The sequence below is a fragment of the Strigops habroptila genome, chromosome 4 (assembly GCF_004027225.2).
Source record: "Strigops habroptila isolate Jane chromosome 4, bStrHab1.2.pri, whole genome shotgun sequence".
Taxonomy (NCBI): Eukaryota; Metazoa; Chordata; class Aves; order Psittaciformes; family Psittacidae; genus Strigops; species Strigops habroptila.
Genome location: NC_046358.1, coordinates 20813448 through 20834327, shown reverse-complemented (window position 1 = coordinate 20834327; position 20880 = coordinate 20813448). Strand labels below are relative to the sequence as shown.

At 45.4% G+C, this 20880-nt stretch overlaps 1 protein-coding gene across 2 annotated transcripts; it reads left to right on the top strand.

Moving 5' to 3' along the window:
- Window positions 1-1318: 1318 nt before the first annotated feature.
- Window positions 1319-20700, top strand: LOC115606816 (inverted formin-2-like). 2 transcript variants are annotated; one of them, XM_030483331.1, is made up of 15 exons: window positions 1319-2699; window positions 2786-2847; window positions 4086-4188; window positions 4270-4355; window positions 4851-4951; window positions 6266-6336; window positions 6447-6554; window positions 7529-7599; window positions 8220-8340; window positions 8920-9084; window positions 9801-9903; window positions 10718-10876; window positions 11909-12679; window positions 14141-14200; window positions 17590-20700. In XM_030483331.1, exons 1-14 carry the CDS (start codon window positions 2565-2567, stop codon window positions 14197-14199), a joined length of 2115 nt encoding a protein of 704 aa, XP_030339191.1. In that variant the 5' UTR covers window positions 1319-2564; the 3' UTR covers window position 14200; window positions 17590-20700. The 2 variants fall into 2 exon arrangements, with proteins under 2 accessions (XP_030339191.1, XP_030339192.1); XM_030483332.1 differs by lacking the exon at window positions 2786-2847 and having other exon boundaries at window positions 2652-2699.
- Window positions 20701-20880: the final 180 nt, after the last annotated feature.

Below are 20880 nucleotides of genomic sequence, written 5' to 3'. Positions count from 1 at the left end.
GAGCTGAACAGAAGCTGGGGCAAAGCTACATCTCCTGCGTAGGGTCAAGTCTCAATGCAAAGCCCCAGCCATGTGGATGACAGTGAAAGCTGGCCACATTTAGCAGTGGGCTCAGGATTCATGGTCTTGCTTTGATGGTTAAGCCTTGAGCTTTGGGTCGTGAGAGTCAGTGGGAAGCTGTCTTTGTTGGCATCCTGCTGCTGGTGCTGGCTAGTGTTGCTGGCAGTCATGCTCAAAAAAGCGTTGGTCAGAACCATAGGAAATTGCCCAGAAGCTAAAAGTGCAGTTATGTAAAGTGACATCAGGGAGTGGCCTCTGTGGCTCCAGATCTGCTGCTTGGTGAGGGTTGAATAGCATGAACCAACCTTTGGGCTTCATCCCTTTCTCTGACCTCTGACTCATTTCCCTAGTCCAGGGGAACACAGTTGAAGAAGTCATCGAGAGGCTGCTGTCTATCAAGAAACATCCAAACAAGCAAAAGCGAGCTGAAAACCGGCTGTCCGGGAGTGTGAATGAAGGCCTTCAGGCTGAGCTAGAACCATGTGCACGTACATCTCACAGCCCAGCAGGATCTTCAAACCCCTCCAAGGCACCAGCAACTCCCTCAGGGCCACCTCTCAACGAAAAGAACTCATGTTCCCAGCTCACAGCCTGCTCTGCTTTGCCAGAGACATCTAACCCTTCACCCAATGCTGCTCCTGCCCCGGTGGCACCACCACCACCACCACCACCACCTCCACACCCACCCTCTGGCACAGCAGCTGTGACCCCCACATCCCCCATGATGAATGCAACTACAGCCCCTCCCCTCCCTGACGTGCCTCCCCCTGCACCACCATTGCCTGTTATGAGCGGCATCCCTCCCCCTGCACCCCCATTGCCTGGTATGGTGGGCATCCCTCCCCCTGCACCCCCATTGCCTGGTATGGTGGGCATCCCTCCCCCTGCACCCCCATTGCCTGGTATGGGGGGCATCCCTCCCCCTGCACCTCCATTGCCTGGCATGGTGGGCATGCCTCCTCCTCCACCCCCATTGCCTGGTATGGGGGGCATCCCTCCCCCTCCACCCCCATTGCCTGGCATGGGGGGCATCCCTCCCCCTGCACCCCCATTGCCTGGTATGGTGGGCATGCCTCCTCCTCCACCTCCATTGCCCGGCATGGCAGGAGAGCATATAGAAGCTGTGGTGGCCTCCCAGTTCAGCTGCCCTCTTGGCTTGGGCAGGCCTCCCCACAAGACGGTGAAGACGCCAACGTTGAGAATGAAGAAGCTGAACTGGCAGAAGCTGCCCTCCAATGTGGTGAGAGGTGGGTGCTTCTGGCATAGAGTCAGTGCTGCTTGAAGGGTGACGCAGGGGAAAAAGCACTATCTTTGAGTTTGTCAAATGCAGTTAACTCCATTTGGATACAGGACTTCCCTGATTTCCATTACATCTGACCTGCAGAGCTTAAATAAACAACAGCAGCATGAAACTACTAATATAATATCCGTTCCAACTAAATCAGTAGTTTCTAATAGCTTGTTTATAACTGAAATACTTTTTGAAATTAGAAGAAGGGGGGAGGGATGGGAATATTCCGCTGATCCACCATGACATGCCTTAGACTTGTATTCTCAACAGTCTTTGATCTGGGTTCCCCAGACTTTTATTCCGTAGTCTGTCTATGCTTGTACCTTGGTATATTAAAGTAATGAGTAAGAGTACAGGTAGGGATCACAAGACAGTTCAAGAAAGACACTAAAAGAATTGGAGAGTTGTGAGAATCACTGACTTGTCTCTTGACTTTTGGGTTACATTTCCCTCTCCTAGTGGATCCAAAGAGGAGAATGAAATGTGAGGAGAAGCCTGGACAGGCAACATCAGCTTTGTCCTAGACAAGCAAGGCATCCACTGCACAGAAGCTGGCATAGGTGAAGTCTAAATAAGGCGTGTTTTCAATCACAAGAGAACTTAATTGTTGGGTTATTTCAGTAGAGACTTCTACAGACATGTTTAGGTGATTTAAAAAAAAAACACCACAACAGTATTTTTAAGCAAGTGCAGTGGGAATTAATTCAAGCAGTCCTATAGCCAGCATTATACAAAGAGGTTCAATTATAAAATGAAAAATGGAGGAAGGGCATAGTCAGAAAATGCTCAGGTCGTGGCCAGTCCCTCAGCTAGCATGCAAGGAAGCAGAAATAACATCAGTCAGGGGACTAGAAAAGAAATGGCCAAGGTCCTTCTCATGCTGATCTAGTTTGCCTGCTGTGGAGAAGAATGCGGTCATATAGGGAGTGATGGGGCTGTATGGCCTCTATGTGCCCAGTGCTGCATCCCCTTACCAGCATATCTTGCGATAAAGCACCAGGTTTAATTACCCTTTGGGCCCTTTGGATCCTGCTTGTGGGACTTACCCCTCCTCAATAATTAGCATTTGTCCAGGAATAAGATGCCTCTTCTTATTTCATTCATCTTCTGAGAGGTGTCCCTTCTAGCAACTCACGTTGTCCCAAAACTCAGGAGCTTTCAGCTGTCCCTGTAGTCAGTCTGAACACCTTCTCTTTTTTCAGAAAGTCACTCAATGTGGGCTTCAGTGAGCAGCAGCAGCGAGGAAACTATAGAGCCCAATTACACAAGCATAGAGCAGCTCTTTTGCTTCCCACAACCAACGCCCAAGGAGAAAACAGCCACGCCAGTGAAGGCAGAACCAAAGGAGGTGAGGAGGTCCCTCTCATTCTTTCGAATAAAGATCACTGCAAACAGCTCATCTAATATGAGATATCTTCTTTTTCTTTAATGAAGATCACATTTTTGGACTCCAAGAAAAGTCTCAATTTGAACATATTTTTGAAGCAATTTAAATGGTAAGATATGGCAAATTTTTGTGACACTTGACAAAACTTTGAACAGGTTTTGCATAGTATCTGGAAGGTCCTCATGAAATCTATTCTAAAAAGCCAATGCTGATCTGTGTTACTGAAACATCTGAACATTTCCCAGTTTCACCTACACTGTCTTTAAAATACTAACTTTAGGGGCTTAATTTTTAATTATGTTTTTACCTACAACATCCCCATATGTTGGCAAAGGTGTTACATCTCCATGTGTCATGGTTTAACCCCAGCCAGCAACTAAGCACCACACGGCCACTTACTCACTGCCCCCTCTGTGGGATGGGGGGGAGAATCAGAAGAGTAAAAGTGAGAAAACTCATGGGTTGAGATAAAAACAGTTTAACAGGTAAAGCAAAAGCTGCGCACACCAGCAAAGCAAAACAAGGAATTAGCTCACCACTTCCCGTTGGGAGGCAAGTGTTCAGCCATCTCCAGGACAGCAGGGCTCCATCACACGTAATGGCTATTTGGGAAGATAAAGCATCATAACTCCAAATGTCCTCCCTTTCTACTTCTTCCCCCAGCTTTATATAGCTGAGCATGATGTCACATAGTATGGAATATCCCTTTGGTCAGTTGAGGTCATCTGTCCCAGCTGTGTCCCCTCCCAACTCCTTGTGCACTTCCAGCCTCCTTGCTGGTGGGGTGAGGAGCAGAAAAGGCCTTGACTCTGTGTAAGCACTGCTCAGCAGTAACTAGAACATCCCTGTGTTATCAATACTGTTTCCAGAACAAATCCAAAACATAGCCCCATACTAGCCTCCATGAAGAAAAAAACTCTACTCCAGCCGAAGCAGCACACCATGTTACAGATAATGTTGTAGCATAGGCTCTTATGGTGGTAGGTTGTGAGACACCTCTGGAGGTCAAATCCCTCCTCAAAACAAGGGTGGTGGAAAAGTTAAGAATTAAATTTTCTTTTAAGGTATTCAGATCCCCAGAGACAGAGATCTGAGTTGCAGGACTGATCTTTAGCCTTGAGTTACTTGAACAGGGCCAGAAATGAAATCTGGAGCATAGCAGGGATCCACGTCCCAGTTCTAAGTTCATAGAGACATATCATAGGGGCATATCTTTCCTTTTGGATTATTGTGGCTTTCACTAGGGAAAGCACAGCAAAGTGCTTGTGCAGATACATGTCTTGGTAGTGTGTGGCTGTGGAAGAAGGGTCTTTGGGTGACAGCTGACTCTGCTCTTCCTCCGTACAGCTCCAACGAAGAGGTGGCTGCCATGGTCCAAAATGGGGACCGGACCAAGTTTGATGTTGAGGTTCTGAAGCAGTTGCTGAAGCTGCTGCCTGAAAAGCATGAGGTCAGGAGGAAAAATGGTAACCTTAGTTCCAGAGCTGAATATGCAGTGCAGTTCTGCAGTCTTGATTATTTCTCTCTTTAGATAGAAAACCTGAAGGCCTTCAAAGAAGAGAAATCGAAACTAGCAAACGCAGATCAGTTTTATCTTCTCCTCCTTCAGATTCCAAGGTAAGGGTGTTGTTCATGAAGTTCAGCCCAATCTTTTTCTTGGTTTACCTCTGGGAAGTTGAAGTTTCTTTATAGGAGACTCACAGACCAACACTGATGGATAAAGCTGGCGGATTTCTCCTTCCACCTTAGAGTCATCCCTTTCCCTGTTACCCTTAGATAAAAGGCTGTTGTTGCTCCAGCACCTCCTCTCCCTCTGAAGTATCAGAAACTGGCCCATACTCAGGGTCACACCTGCCCAGAAGGAGGAACCCATATCTCACACGATGATCAGTCTTCTCTTAGATCATAGTGCATCAGCAGAAACTGCATCCGCACTGGTTCCTAAGGCAAGCAGCAGCCCCTTGCCTCCCTTCACAAGCCACAGACACTGGTGTTATGTGGATGTGGTTGACAGTGATGTTATGGAGTGGCCAGTCTTACTCGTGATGTGGGAGGAGAGCTGCTGTGCTGGCTAAGATCACCTTTAAGCTTTAAATCAATCTCTGTCCTTAGCTACCAGCTGCGCATTGAATGTATGCTGATCTGTGAAGAGACCACGGTTGTGCTGGACATGATTCAGCCGAAAGCTGAAGCCATCCGGAGAGCCTGTGAAGGTAAATGACCTGGCCTTATTTCTCAATCTTATTTATGACAGGAAGCTTTAAACCTCCCAAAACTCCCCTGGAGCTCTGCAATGACACTACCCAGCCCCTAGAAAAACTCCTCTGTGGTTCATTCACTGGTGCACTGAGGTACAGCTTTAGGCATTTCCACTGATGGTCAAAGCCCTTAATAGGGCCAGAGATGATTTTTCCACACCCTCAGCCCATTTTTGCTGCAGCAGATGTATTCCTCTGAAACACTTTCAACAGTGAAGCATTGGAAACTCGTCAGCCCATTCAGAGGAGCTGAATTTAGACAGCGGAGCTGGTGCCGTTACAGCTAATTCATCCATCACTATTTGCCACATTAAGGCCTTCACATGGCAATTTTCTTCGCTGCCAGGAAAGCACTTTCCCCAGAAAGTAGTGATGCTTTAGTTTTTCCCTGCCTACAAATGGACTCAGAAGAAAAAGTTTGTTATTTTGGGCTATAACTTGCAGATGCTCCATTTTTGTGAGTACATGGAGAGATTATGCAATAGGTTTTGGCTTCGTATGGCAGAAACCTCAGGTCCCACTCCTCTGAGAGCAGGATGCTGTTTTGACACTGTCAGGTGCTGCCAACGCAACAGAGCCAGTTCCCCCAGCTGCCTGCTGGGGGTTTCTCCAGCTGGCATCACAGCTGCCTGCTGAGATAAATTGAAGCTTTCCGCCAAAAGTGTCTTCCCATCAGCCCAGTGGTCCTGTTGGACCTGTTCATGCCTCAAAGCTGAGTGCTTCAGAAAGCACACCACTGCAGCACCCTGTCATAAGAGTAAGGACAAGGACCATGCCCTTCATGCCCTGATAATCACCTCCACCATGCAAGACCAAGAACAGGGCGAGCGTGTCTGGTTTTAGCAGCCAGCCAATAATCACAGGGCTGTCAGAACTGGCTTCACTGCACAACTGAATGGAGTCTGCAAGATTAAAATTGCAGCCCACTTACCCTTGCCTACACCAGGGTAAATCAGAGTACTTCCAAAGATGGCAGGAAGTTGATGGCTGTGAGTGAGGAGGGTCCAACTCCAAGTTATTTTCCATTAGGAATGAGAAACCAGATGGAAAGAAAGAAAGAAAGAAACATGAGTCAACAAAAACTTTTGCAACTCATGGAACTGAATCTACATAGAATCAGTTTCTCTGCAGGCTGGGCCATTGGGCTTCAAAGGTGAAATATCAGATTTGGATTTACACTTTGGAATTCAGAATCCCAATTTCAATGCAGTTTAGGAAATATTCTGGTGTAAAAGAGGCTTTTGTTTAAAAGTCCTTTATGTTTTTCAGATCTTCTGAACAGTCAGCGCCTGCCACTTTTCTGTCAACTGATTCTCAAAGTTGGAAACTTCCTGAACTACGTAAGGATTTTTTTTGTCTTGTCCTGCCATGATTATAGTGTGTGGATGATCTTTAGGGTTGTAATTTAGGTGGACACAGGAGTTACATCTGCTTTCTTTTTATCTTGTAGGGAAGTCACACAGGCGATGCCGATGGGTTTAAAATCAGCACTTTACTCAAACTAACAGAAACCAAAGCAAACCAAACCCGCATTACACTGCTGCACCATATTCTGGAGGTACCAGTACCAAGTCCTGGGCAATAGGGAAGGGGAGAGACTTTATCACGGATGAACCATTTCTCCTACTCTACTTTCAGTTAAAGCCACACACTCATATTCGTATCCCCTGTGACTAGCTGCAGGGTGTCACAAGTTGGGAATGTTTGAATTACTTCGTGGAGGCTGCTTGTGGGCACTGCTCAGGAAGCTCCTTATTTTAAGACTTGTTCTACTTTCCTCCAACATCTTTCCCCTCAATGGTTGGAACTTCCTTTTTCACATTTGTGCAATCTGCACATCATCAGCTGCAAACCATAGAACACATGGCCACCAAAGTTATCCTGGCTGGTCTGTACCCATTCAACCCTTCTGCCTTTCTACAGGCGGTCCCTTCTCCACCAGATCTTGCTCAATCTTTCGTTGTTCTTCTCTAGGCTCCCATTGCTTTCTTACTCCCTGAATTGCTGTTTTTAACTTTTTTCTCCATGCTCTGCTCTGCCACCTTCATTCATCAAGGTCCCTCCATTCCAGTTACACATGTTCAAGGCCTGCTTCGGCTGGCAGTAGCTGCAGCAAGCACAGCCATGAAAGTAAATTATGCAAATAATATTCAAGCCCTCTTGAACCCCTCCTGGGACTGTAGAAAGTGTCAGACTGCATCAAACCACAGTCCTGCCTCCTCCCATGGTCAAGAGTAGGTATTTCAGGAGAGGGAGAAAAAGAACTTGGCAGCAGGTCAGCTTTGCTTTGAACTATGAGTATTTTTGAACATTCAGCCCTCTTGTATGGTTTTATAGCCCAGCAGTAATGCTTTTCCCCTCTGAATGTGCCATACTGTTTTGAATGTGGCTTGGCAAACTGCAGAGGAGGGGCAGCAGCAGGACATGGCACAGTCCTCCTTCCCAGGCTCTTCTGCCTGTGTCTTTTCTCCTCAGCTTCCTCTTTTAGCTCCTGCTACAGCAAGTAACACTTCTTTCTCTCTTCCGCTTCAGGAAGTAGAAAACAGCCACAAGGACCTACTGGAACTACCAAAGGATCTTGAATATGTTTCAAAAGCAGCAGGGTAAAATTGTGTGTCACTTCCTTAAAAACAAAAATAAATCCTATACACATCAACAATGTACCAGAAATTAGGACACATGCAGCTGGTAGAGCACATTAATGAAACAGCATCTTATTTAGTTTTAACCGAAAGATTTGATTGATGAATGTTGAAACCCCTTTAATATAGAATAGTTCTACCACAGCTGGCAACACTTAGGGCTGAAATTTGCAGAGCATTAAACTAATGCTGCCTCCCAGGCCCTTCCAAAATCTGCACTACCTTTCTGGTACCAGGAGCTTGTGAAGGCCAGCTACCCAGAAATGCCTTCAACCAGGGAAAGTGAGCTAATACCAAGCTCTGAGGGTGGAGAACAGCCCTTTGGGTAGGTGGGCTTTTATTGACATGCATCTCACTACATAAAGTTGTAGGTAGACCTGGCAGCCTTTTCATAAGTGCTGTTGGAGGGAAACTGTTTTCTGTGAGCTCAGACTGTACAGAGAGTTCAGATCTCAGGCTTCAGTTCAGTGAAGTGGTGGGAAGCAGAGGGACAACGAAACTGCCAGCTCAGACCTGTCCGTTCTTTGGTCAGCACAAGATGCTGGAGTATCAGCTAATGGGGGGGTTCTGTGTGATTTCAGAATTAATCTTGATATTATACGCACGGAGTCCAGTACCAATTTAAAGAAGTTGCTGGAGCTTCAGCGAAAAGTCTTATCATCAAATGACGATGTGAAACAACAGTATGAGAAACCTATCCAGGTCAGTAACGGAGCTCCCTTGTATCTCCCCCATTACACACACACAGGCAGTGCGCAATACATATGCAGCTGAGAAGAATACATATTCATTGAGAAGGCTCAATGAAGGGTGGAAAATATTGCTATGAAACATGCTCTGAGATTTGGAAATAGGCCGCAATGCCACATATTGTGGCACATTAGTGTCTATTGCCAGCTCCACCCCAGATCTAGATACCTTTGGTGAGGCCATTTCCTAAGGCCTCTGCCCCAACTGCGCTCTCCACTCTGTGTGTGACTTCATTGAGTGAAGATGTTCACCCTCTGTGCAGATCACCAGAGTAAAGCCCTTCACTTGGCATTAAGCTTTGCATTGATCTTATCATGCCTTGCCCAAGCCACCCCTGTAAACTGGCACAGCACAATTGCCAGGGGCAAAAGTCATCTGCAAATCTTAGTTTCTTCCTACCTTTTAAGATCTGCTGCAGCTAAAAGCTGGAGCCTACTCCAAGGTCTTATGCTGACATCCCTTTTTCTTTAAGTGCACTTCATTCCTTGTCCTCTGGATGGTGTTTTACTGTATATATTAAATGCATTTCAGGATAGCATTGATGCCTCCAGAAAGCTGGAAGAAGAATTTGAAACCATTGAAAGGAAGAGACAAGACCTTGCAAATTATCTCTGTGAAGACTCAAGCAAGTTGTCCTTAGAGGACATATTTAGCACCATGAAGACCTTCAGAGATCTCTTCATCCGAGTTCTGAAGGTTGGCATCTGCACATGTGATGCTGAGCATCCCTAGTACTGATGCCTGCCTTTTCTCTGAGGGGTGGGATGGGCACCTGAATCCAGTGTGGGGAAGATGCTGGTTATGGCCTCCTCCTTTCAGTGCTTGGCATGAGATTACCCAGTGAAGAGGCATCTGATCCCTACTCCACTGCATCCTCATGCAGTGCTGGTGCTCCTGGCCTGGCCCAGACCCTGGTGGTTTGGGATTTTGGTGCAACTTTAGCTGCAAAGTCACAAAGATGCTTTGGAGTCAAGTGTGACTTGACTCCAGTCAAGTGTCAAGGTTTAGCGGAAGGGGCTAATAAAACTTAACCTGTTGCTCCAACCTGAGCAAACAGACTCAGAAAGGAGATGTGCAGTAAAGAACCCAGCAGATTGGAGGGAATCATGGCTTCAGTATCTTCCACTTTTTCCTCAGCTAGAGGTCAGGTAGAAGATCTGCACACTGGTAGGTAGCTGTGTTGGGCAGATCACCACTGCCACCTCCCACTGGGATGTGGCTGAGTCCTGACCAAGCCAGTGGTCTTGGCTTTTGGCAAGACAGCCCTTATTCCCCATGCCCATTTTATTTACTGCACAGGATAAGGCCAGAATTTCTCATCCTCCCTTGCAACAATCTATAGATCTTCTTTCTCTTCGTTGGCTTTTCTAGCAGACAGCCAACCTTCTCATGCCCCTGTTACCTCACTGCAGGAGAACAAGGACAGAAAGGAGCAAGCTGCCAAAGCAGAGAAGAGGAAGAAACAGCTGGAAGAGGAAGAGGGGAAAAGACAGAAGGGAGAAAACGGAAAAGTCAGTGAGTATCTGAAAGGACTTCAAAAAAGAGAGAGAGAGCAGAGAGGAGCTCTTTACTGGCCCTGCTTAAATGGACCAGCAGCGGTGATTTATTTTGTGGGTTTCCACATGCCGCTGACTAAAGGCTTTTAGCCTTAAAGTCTCACAGCCATAGCTGAGAACTGACTTTTCACAGTTGTAGCTGTGCAGAGAAGTTAATTTTAGGTTTTCTGACTGAACAGCAGAGGGAAAAAAAAAAGAAAAAAGAAACATTTCAGTTAACTTTTCAGTTTCTAAACAGAACGTTTGAATCCCAAATCTAACAAGAAACATTTGACTTCCCCCACCTCCGAAATCCCCATGTACACTTGAATAGTCTCTCTTTACCACAGACGACTGATGTCCCAAAAATCCTGCAGGTAACTTAAATCTGCGTATCTCTGGATGAAAACAAAAGGCACAACTGAAAAACATTTGGAAGCAGCTGAAAGAAAAATCGGTATTATTTTCCCTCCAAAAAAAAGGTCCCCACCAACATGGATAGCAAACAGGGGGTTTTGCAAGGTGATGGTACAACCAGGCACCAAGTCTGGGCAGGGCTGGTGCCAGCCAGTAGCACCCAGAGTTTGGGATATGCCCTTTGACTTCAGATAGGACATGCTGCTGCGGGGGCACAGAGCATGGGCTGCTGCCAGGCCTGGCATCAGTGCCTTGTGTTGCCTGTGGTTGCTTGTTCCAGCACAGCAGTACTGACCCCAAGCAACAGCATCGCTGCAAAGTCTCCTCCTGCCCCATCTCACGGGCAGATTTAACACCCAGATCTCTCTCTCTCCCAGTTAAGAAGGGGGTGGTGAAGCAGGAGGAGGTGTGTGTCATCGATGCGCTGCTAGCCGACATAAGGAAAGGGTTCACGCTGAGAAAGACAAAGAACAGACACGAGTCGGATGCAATTCCTAAAAACTTGCCTGCGGAGGGCCCAGAGGAGAGGCAGTCTGGTAAGGACACAGACCCAACTGTACCTGCAGCTATTCATTCCCATCTGCCTCTGAGCCTGAGCCAAGCACACAAGCAAGAAGCCATCATGTTTGTATTTGAGGCATTTTATTTAAGGAGGCTTTGCAGCCAGTGCTGTGGAGAAGAGGAGCAGAGAGCCCTGAGCTGTTGCCAGCCAGGTCTGTCCCAGAATTAGCAGCAATTTAGAGCAGTATGGCCTTGTACCCCTGCTGATAAACCCTCTGAGAGGCACGGCCTGCAGGTCAGCCATACAACTATGCTGATGGGGCACTGGTGTCATCCCCACACAAGTCCACTCTGTGCTATCAAGTCTCAGTAGCACACCTTGTCACTGCCTTGGAGCCTGCTGCACCATGTCTTAGTCTATGTTTGGGAGCCCAAAGAAGTCCTTAAAAAACAGATTGAAAAACTCTCAATTACAAAAAGACCTAAGTCCTTATGTGCTTCTTAGGAGACAGCCCATGGGTTTAGCTTTTCTTTGGTCTTTTGACCTTGGTGTCAGTGCACATTAAGTAAGTCTAAGGACATTGGCCTGCCATAGAGCCTGAGTTGTGCGCTGTGGCTCTCCTAAACCTGCTCTGAAAGGGCAGGATTAGGCTGGTCGATGGGCAGTTTTGAAGTGCTCATGCATCCAAGCCAGCAGCGCCCCCTAGTTCAGGACCTCGCAGGTGGGTTCCCTCTTCCTGCCATAGGCTTTCAGGCATCCTTGGAAGTCCAGGGGCTTCCATGGAAATCAGCTGGTTGGCAGCAAAGACACAGAAATACATGCTGAAAACAGAGCAGGGGCTTTGCTGAGCTAGAGCCTTGGAGTCCACCTGGGGTGGCCGCATGGGGTATAAGAAGTGGAGGTAGAGGGAGGATAAAATGGTGCTGCTTTTGCATAGCTTCTTTAGGGTCAGTGCACCCTCCCCAGGCAGCTGCTAGCTCATAAGCTCTCCCAGTGGCAGAAACACCTTGGTTGGTCCCAGATGCAACTCTGCAGCTGTGGCTGATTGCATGTTTCTTGTTCAAAGGAAACGGCATTAAGGATCCACAAGCAGCAGGAAAGCAGATGGATGATAAGACCAAGCAAAACAACGATGGTCATCCCTCAGAAAGCACTTCCCCATCAAACACTGCCCTGATGGAGGTGGGTGGAGATGTTACAGATGCTTCAGCTTCAAACCAGGTGTTATCTAAAAACAATGCTGGAGGAGATTTGCCACCAGAGACCCAAACAGAAAACCCCTCAGTAAGCTTGGTGGAAGCTGATGGGGCTGGTCAGCCCATGCCAGGCACTGGGATGGAGCAGGCAGACAGCTGGGCAAGCCTCCAGCCAAGCGCAAAGAGCGGCTCCATTGCTTTCTCTACTGCTAACATGGGCACAGGGATAATGTTTGTGAGCAGTAGTTCGGCCACTACTCTCAGAGACCGACTCAGATGGACCAGCGGGGCCATCTCAGAAGACCAGGACAAGGAATGCCCAGCTGATGGCTTGGAGAGCTACGGGCTGGCGCAGGAGCCAGAAACCCAGCTGAGCAAGAGCGGGGTTGACCCTGGCAGCACTCAATCTGCTCTCTGTGAGGCTCATCAAGCAGAGTCAAAAGAGATGGCGAAGGAAAATGAAGACCCTGGTGCAGACTCGCTGTTGGACACCTCTCAAGAGAAGTCCTTCTCGGAGGAGCCAGCCACTGACTCCTCTTGTTCAGCAACAGTTCCCCCAGAGCAAACTCACACCGACAGAGAAAAGCAGAGGTCATCTGGGAAAAGGAGGAAGAAGAAGAGGCACAGCAAAAGCTACTCAGGTAGCCTATTTCATATATAGCCCTTGGGGACTGAGTTAAACTGGGGAAGCTTCCTCCTATATTTGTATATATCTGTTCCTCCCCATTTCAAGGTCCAATGCCCCCTGCCCCTAGAGCCACACTGTTTCACGGAGCTTTTATTTTTTTAAGCCTGAAAGAGATTGAAAAAGAAAAACACAAGCATAGTTCATTCTCTTGACATTTACAAGTAGTTTATAAAAGGGTAATGATGAATCAATAATTAAAAAGCCCATTACACATAGGCAGTAAAGATGGCAATAAGCACATCTGTCAAGTGTGCTAAAGACAGCTACAAGGCACGGTTATGTGCAAACAAGAGCCCCATTAGACTCCAGAGCAGTGATTAAGAGCAGTTAATACTGCGTACTTAATCAACCGTCACCCCCTCCAAACTACTTACAAACATATAAAGGCAGCAACATCAGTGCTCCGTGGGGTTGTTTGGTTTTTCCTCTCCTAAAGCCTCCTTGCAACAACATTTTGCCTGCAGTCACTTGACAGCCTGCCACAGGGGGACTTTAGGTGGATCCTGAACCTCAAGCCCTCAAATCATCACTGCAGGGAGAGAGGAGAAAGTCAACAATTAAAAAAAGTGATCTTGCTGATGCTTCTGTGAAGGATTGTATTTGGCCAGCCAAATCAATCCCTTGCAGTGGATTGCCCCACTGGTGCCAGGAGAGCTCAGCCACAGAAGGCATGGAGCCACGCAGGTCTCTGTCTCATGAGAGATGTGCACTGGTGGTCCCAAACCTGGGAGGTGCGTCCAAGTCCCTCAAAGTCTACTGAGCTGAAGCCACCCTTGGGTGGGTACTTGAATCCCAAATTAGAGGTGTCTCACAGGAAGGACACATGGTTCTGTCAGCCTTCAGAAAGACACAATATACTGTCCAAAGCCTGTTTTCTGCAAGATCCTGGGGTCAAACAAATGGGCAAGAAAGTGGTGGAAGTCTCTTTTTATCAATGTTTGATGTTTTTCCTTCCAAAGAAAGTGGAGGAGAAAGGAAAGATGCTGAGAAAGACGCTTTCACTGCTCAGAAAGATAAGCATCCCCCACTGAGGGACTTACCTTATAATGCCAGTATGCCCTGGAGCTGTAGTTACATTTCTAAACATGCCACTTTCACAAACCAGAAGTGGTTTCCATGGAGCAGTGGTTCCCAAACTTGATTCCCACAAGGCAGCAGGAGGAGCTGCAGCAATGGGAGCAGCCCATGCTCCCAGCATGGGACCGTGTGGTGGTGTTTTCCTGGCGTCCGAAATGAGTATTTCTGGCTTAAAGAACTGACTCCCCCAAAAGCCACAGGATTCCCTGGGCATCCAGGGATGGCATCTTAGGAAAATCTCTTCTACTAGACAGTGTTTTCATCATAAAAAGTTCTCTGTTGTTATGTTTGCCGTGCCATGATCAGATGTATTTAGTGTCTCTCTTTTGTTTAAAAGCAGAGGTTGAGACTGATACTGGAGATAATAAAACAAAAAAAGATTGTGTGGTACAATGAGGTATGTAAACTCTCAAAGGTGTTTTTACGTGAACTAACCACAGCATTGGGACTTTACAGACCTAATCAGTATTCAGCATATCAGCTAAGCTTTTTGTCTTTGTGTCTAATCACAAACACATGTAAAATAAACTTGTTGCTCTGATTTTTGCTCTCCAGGGTGTTGATCTTGCATTGAGTGGAGTCAGTACTGATCTCCCCTCGAAACAGGGTCGCAGCCCACATGTCTGTCCTCTGTGTCAGCAGCAACCAAACCTTTCCCTGCAGATAATTAAAAGTCATTATTCTAACCAAGTGAATCCATCTTCATGTGATAAAGAGAGTCCTTGCTTTGATCACGTTATTTTCTCAAAAATTGTAAAAATGCAATTTCAGTACCTAGCTCCTGCAAAGCACAATGTTTGGTTTGCTTGCAGGTAGTTACTTCCTATAGCACCATTTAAATATAGGTATCTGGAAAAGGGAATAGAACACTGAACCCGAGGGAAGTACTAGTTGGCACAAGACCTCAACTCCGGCTCAAAGCCAAATTCAGTTCTAGAGTTGCACACAAACTAGTCCATTGGAACAAACAGACTGTGCATACTTCTTATATGCATTCATGCAGCTTTCTGGGATGGGGGTAGGGGTAAATCATTTGTTACCAAAATAAATAATACAGGTAACCAAATTTCTGGTGAAATGGTGTACCAAGTTCACTGCACCCTTTACTATGCTGGCAACATACAGTGACAACTCTCAAAAGAAAACTTCAGGAGTTTCAGGATGAGATTTTCATTTACAAAACTGCCTGTTTTTACAGCAAGTGGAAAGAAAAGCAAGGAGAAAAAACAATCGAAATACCCACTGTACTGAAATTGCATAGTTACGCGTTGTCGTTTCCATGCTGATGAGCATCTCTTATGAGCTGAATCAATAATGTCAAATCTCTCTCTGTCTTGTTTCCTGAAAGAAATGTATTTATTCTCCAGCATCCCCAGTGCCTGGAGCTGGGGAGCCAGCTGGGAGCACTGTTCCCACACAGCCCAATGGCCTCAGCCCCTGGAGTGGCAGAACTGAGGAATCTCTGCAGGATTTCCACACAGGGTTGCTTTTGTTCCTGCACCTGGAGCATCATTGCTAGCAAGAGAAAATGAAATACAAATTAGGTAGTAACAGTCCTGACTACTCCTGCCCTCCTCTTGCCCTTTCTGTGATGCACCGCAGGATTATATCAAGTGGAAAAGGGAAGTAGCTCTGTTGGTTTAAAAGTCCTAAGGAAGATTTACTGCAAGAGCAGAAAATCGTACCAGTGAAGCATAAGGAAGAAGTATGTCAGGACTGTGCTCAGGGAGGGCAGCTGAAAATGTGAGTTAAGCATAACTCAGATTATGTATTTTTTAAGCACAGAGATTCCAACATGCAGGCCTAAAAACAGTCCTAATTGAAAAAAACCCCAGACACAGACAGCTCTGCATTCTCTTTAGCAGACATAGGAAAGCAACACAGAGGAACACATGGACAAGCAGTATGTTTATAAAGTGACTGAGGCAGGCAGGAGTTCCAGCGCATCCTCGAAATGCAGTGCCTGGCACAGCTACATTGCGCTGGCAGCACCTGTCTGTGCTTTGGTGCCAGGAGGGCAGCAATGAGCTGCACCTTGAAACCCGCAATTCCTTTGTTCCTCTCCTCCCATCCTTACATCACTTGGAAAGGTTAGCCAAAACAAAAACCTGTTTGCTTCTCTTAGTCTCCAGCTTCCTTACCCAAATGCAGCTCAAGTCTGTCCCTCTTGGTAAGACAGACTTAGCAAGCCTAGAGTGCTCGCCATCAATATTTTTTCCTAGGATGTTCCACATAATTTATTTTTTTACTTTCTTTTCTGTTCCAAGCATACATGGTCTGGTCAGGTCACAGAACCAGTTATCTTTTGGCACAGGATATTTCTCTCTGGTGGATTTGCTGGATGTGGAAGTTGCTGGGTCTCAGTGAAGTCTTAGGAATCTTCTTGCTTTTTGCGCAGATCCAGCTTATCAGTTTTTAGAGCTTCTGTAGCAGCAGCAAAGTAAGGACAGGAACAGCCTGTGGCTCTGTGAAATAATATTTCAGAGCAGTAAAAAACTTATAATCAGCTGCTGAGCTCTTGCCTCACTTTGACTATATCTTGTGCAACAGTTTTTGTATTGATATTAATGTTCTTCAAATGTCAGCTTTTAGACCCAAAGAGTGGTATCCCACACTATCTCCATATTCCTGAAATAAATGGTTTAGCTGGTTTTCCTGTGGCATCATGTGTCACACTGTGTTTGTATGCACCCTGTTAACATCTGAACTCATTTCCTACCAAATCTGAAAGAGCTTGAAGAAGGACCACTTAACAAAAGCTGACAGTCAAACAGAGGAGGGACTGCACAAATGCCTGATTCAGGGAAGGTTCTCTTTGAATTCCCTTGCCTTAAACCCCAGAGAATTGCTACAGACAAATGTTCACGTCTGTTTGTGCAGCTCCCTTTTTCCTCTCCTCCCATCTTTATGACACTTGGGAAGGTTAGGGGAAACAAAAGTCTTGAAAGCACAAGTCCATAAGCAACCAGGCTTTGACAGTTTCCCTGCTCATAAATCTACTTGATTTATTCCCTATGAAAGAAAAGGGCAAACCCAACTGGGAGCATAGGCCAGTGCTTGAAGACCACAGCCTGGCGAGGAGGGAGGCAGAGGGCAGGAGAGGGACATAGCACTGCCTGCCAGCAGCTATGACAAGTACATCGCACAGTAGGACATCAGCCTCCTCCCACAAAGACGCATCAGAGTTTGAGGGTCAAGGTTTTCCTTTTTTTTCTTTTAAATTGTTTTCTTTTAATACTAGAGAACAGATGCTTCACATCCGCTTCTGCAGGCTCAGTATTGTCTGTGAGCAGTTTTCTTATAGACCACGGTAATGCAGCTAAGCTAGTGCTCGTCTTCCTGTATGGCCTTTGCCTTCACGTCTGTCATTAGAAATAGTATTTGCTTTGGTTATGAGTGAGACAGGCTCTTAAAAATGTCAGTGTGCAGCCTCATCATTCTGACAGTCCTGCTAAATCCTCTAGATTTAGTAAATTCAGCAATTTAATACCTAGAAGCATATTCCAGTATTCTGCTTGGAAAACACAAGACTTGAGTTGTTGGGCTGAACTAGCACCCAGCTTAAAAGCAAAGTTGCCCAAACTCTTGAACATCAGAATCAGTTCTGGAAACATGATGTTTTTATTAAGAACATAAACATTTAGCTCTACCTTTTTTTTTAGGTTACCTGAGAAACCTGAATTTGGTTTCCCTAATAGCACCCCAACCATTAGATACACGCACATGCAAAAACATACTGCTTTTGTCTTACAGTTACAAACAGTTGCATTTTCCCTCCTCCTGCAGGTGTCACAGCAAGGCAGAAGAAATAACAGAGACCCAGCGAACCACTCACGTGTCCTCAGAGCGCTGCCAGCTTCTCAGAAGCCAGGTTCTGCATCGCCAAAACACCACCGTGGTCACCTCTGCCCAACAGGACTCACTGCTTCTCTTCATGCAGCCTTTCGTTCCCTCTCCAAGACCCAGAGAGCCTTCCTGGTGACTTTGGACCCCTTAGCTTGTGCCTCATGCTGGGCGCTCACAGGGCTGGGGGCCGGTTCTGTGCATGGTGGCGTGAAAGGGTCAGACCTCTCATCTGCTGTCCTGGAAACTAAATCTTTCAACCTGCTCTTAGGCCAAACTCCACTTGGAACGACAGCTGAGTGTGGCCCAAGAAAGGACCTCAGTGTTTAGCCTTCAGAGAAATATCAAAAATAGCAGTGCCTCAACTACAGTAAGGGTATAAATTAAGCAGTGTCTGTACCATCACAGGTAGAAGCATGTTAACTCCCCCTTCTCATCGCCTACTGACGATTTATCTGGGACCAGATCCAAGACCTAAGTATTGGTCTTGGATCAGACAAAGTATTTTTACTCTCAACCATTTAAAGCCAGGGAAATTGGTTACAGGGAAAAAAAAGTGGAAAAAAAAAAAAAAAGTATGTATTTTAGTAAGCATATGGCCATATAAACAGTGTCTGGTTCTACATGATGCTTATGTGCAATTAAGCTGAAGCACATCGGTAGTCTTGCAGTCTACTCACACAGATGCATCCATCAACTTTCAGAGATCCAGGGCCTCAGTTCCTCTTATTAAAGCAACAGAGGTTTTCCAGAGTGCTTTATCAGACACATTTCAGCTCATCCTTTAGTAAATCTCTGGGTTTGAATTCTGTTGTCAGCTGCTTGCACTCAATATTCTTTATGTCCAAGTTGTAGAATGTGTAGATTCATGTTACTTTTGCTTTAAAACTGGGAATGTGCAGTATTGTGTTTTCAAAATTCAGAGATTTATTTCTTAAGTTTTGTAATAACATTGTATCATAGTTTTGTACATAGCTGTCAATTTAAAATGATCTATGTTTGTTGAATCTATAGTGTGATACTGTGCTGAAACATGAATCAAGTGGAAGAGCTGGGTACATTTAAGAACTATGCCTTTATATGGTAACTCACTGTGGCTAGACTAATGTTCAGGCTAAAGCTTATTTTGCCTTGCATAACAGGACTTGTCCTTGTAATATTGAAAACTTTGCTGGACTAAGTTGGAAGTTAAATCAAGAATTAAATCACTGGTTTATTTTAACCAATGCATTGCCATTAACATATTGAGAATCAGTTAAAAGCAGAGATGCGTTGAGAGCAGACACATGGGCAGCTTCAGTTCAGGAGACCCCACAGAGTGGCACAGCCCTTTGGCAACTGAAATCCCATTCCTGGCTGGAAGAAGCAGGCAGAGCCCCACCGTTTCCTGGAGAATCACATAACCCACCCCAGGTTTGACTTGCAGGACTGGCTCTATCACATTTACAGGTTTTCCCATTTCTTTTTTCCTCTTTTTGTGTCTCAGAGCACGTCACCCAAGCATCATCCTTTTGCTCTTTAACCTGGCTTCTCTGCTCTCAGATCAGACCCCAGGCTTCAAAATCTGAGTATTAAACACATTTTCCCAGCAGCTTCGCAACCTCTGTGTTTCCAGCAAGAGCCTGCAGCCCAGGCTAGCAGTGAGCAGCCAACCTCCTCCTCCCCACCCCACTGTTCTGTCAATAAGAACATCATTTGGCGATTCAAGACTAGGGAACAAACAGGCTTTCTGGGTGTTACCTAGGGAACCTTACCTGCTAATGCTTTGCAGGCTGCTCTCTTTGGCAGGTGTCCACTTTTCTGTCTGCGTCTTTCAGCTATCCCCCATTTCTGCCTAGAGAGAGCAGCTCTTTTCACACAGCCAGAAATTTTATTACTGTGTTCTTACCTTGGCCATCAAAGAGAGGGTGCTTGGCATTAGCTTTCCACTGCCCTCAAGAGTTTATAAAAAAAATGGGTTATTTTGAGCCACTGGCGGTTATTTGTTCCATAGTCATCTGTGAAAACTATGTTAAATTATCTCTTCAATCATATCCCAATATGCGAGCTGAGGCACAGCATTTGTACTTTACTACTCCAGAGCAGCTCTGCTTCCATTACAGCGACAAAGAAGAACAGAGGGACAGAACCAAAGCAGGTCAAACAAAGATGTTCAACTGGGATGTGCAGGTTTGCTCCATTTTTATCTTAAAATAAAGCTCACGATCCTGAAGATTTTTCATGTTTGCAAGGCTAAATTAATTGCTGGTAAAAAGAATGTTACTTGCAGCTACCTGAACAGGTCTGTGGTCATTTAAGTCGATAATGAGTTTGGACCTCAAAAAAGAATTTTTCTGGTACATTACAGCAACTGCACATGGAGTCCAGTATGTAAACTAGGCTGTGAATGCCACAAGTTTCTAGCTGCCAAATAACTGCATATTCCTTAACTAAGCATTGACTATATGATAAAATGAAGTTATGAAAGAGATCAGCATAAGTCTTTTCCAAGTATTTCACATCAGAATTCAGATATGTTTAATGAGATGGATTTTTAGGGTTAGTTTTCTGGGGGTTTTGTTTTTATTTTGTGTTTTGCTGGGGGGTTTAGTGGGGTTTTTTTGTTTAATTTCAATACTGAAAATTGGTCAAAGTTTAGAATAAAATAAGTACTTGATAAATTTCCTTTCTCTTGTGGGAATGGGGAAGACCTATAACTCACCAGAATTTGTCCATCAAAGTCCTATATTTTCCACATAGTTTATAAGGCACCTAAGCATATAATTGTTGTATATGCTTAGCAATAATTACCCATTGTTTTCTCTCAAAGAAACAGAGATGTATAAATGGAGCTATACCTAGTACATGAAAACTACCAGTGTTGCACTGTACTTAAAGCACAGCTAAAATTTGTGTCCAAAGGTATGCCAATATCTTTTAGTTTGAACGTATTGTTTGGTCCTCTCCTACATTCGGTAGGGAATGTATTTCTCAGAGCTAAGAAATACCTTCTGTTCTGCTTAGAAGGAAAGAGGATAAATTAAAATAAAAATGCATGAGCCCATTTCAACAAAATTAACCAGTTTTCATTCTGTCTTAAACGTGAAGCCTGGATCTACAGTTTCATATTTCTAGTTTTCTGTACACACTGGTCAACTGAATACAACATACAAGCTTACCAATACTAAAAGTCAGCACTTTACCAGTCTTATCTCATTCTACCTCTGTGGTAATAGTCACAGCCATGAAATATGG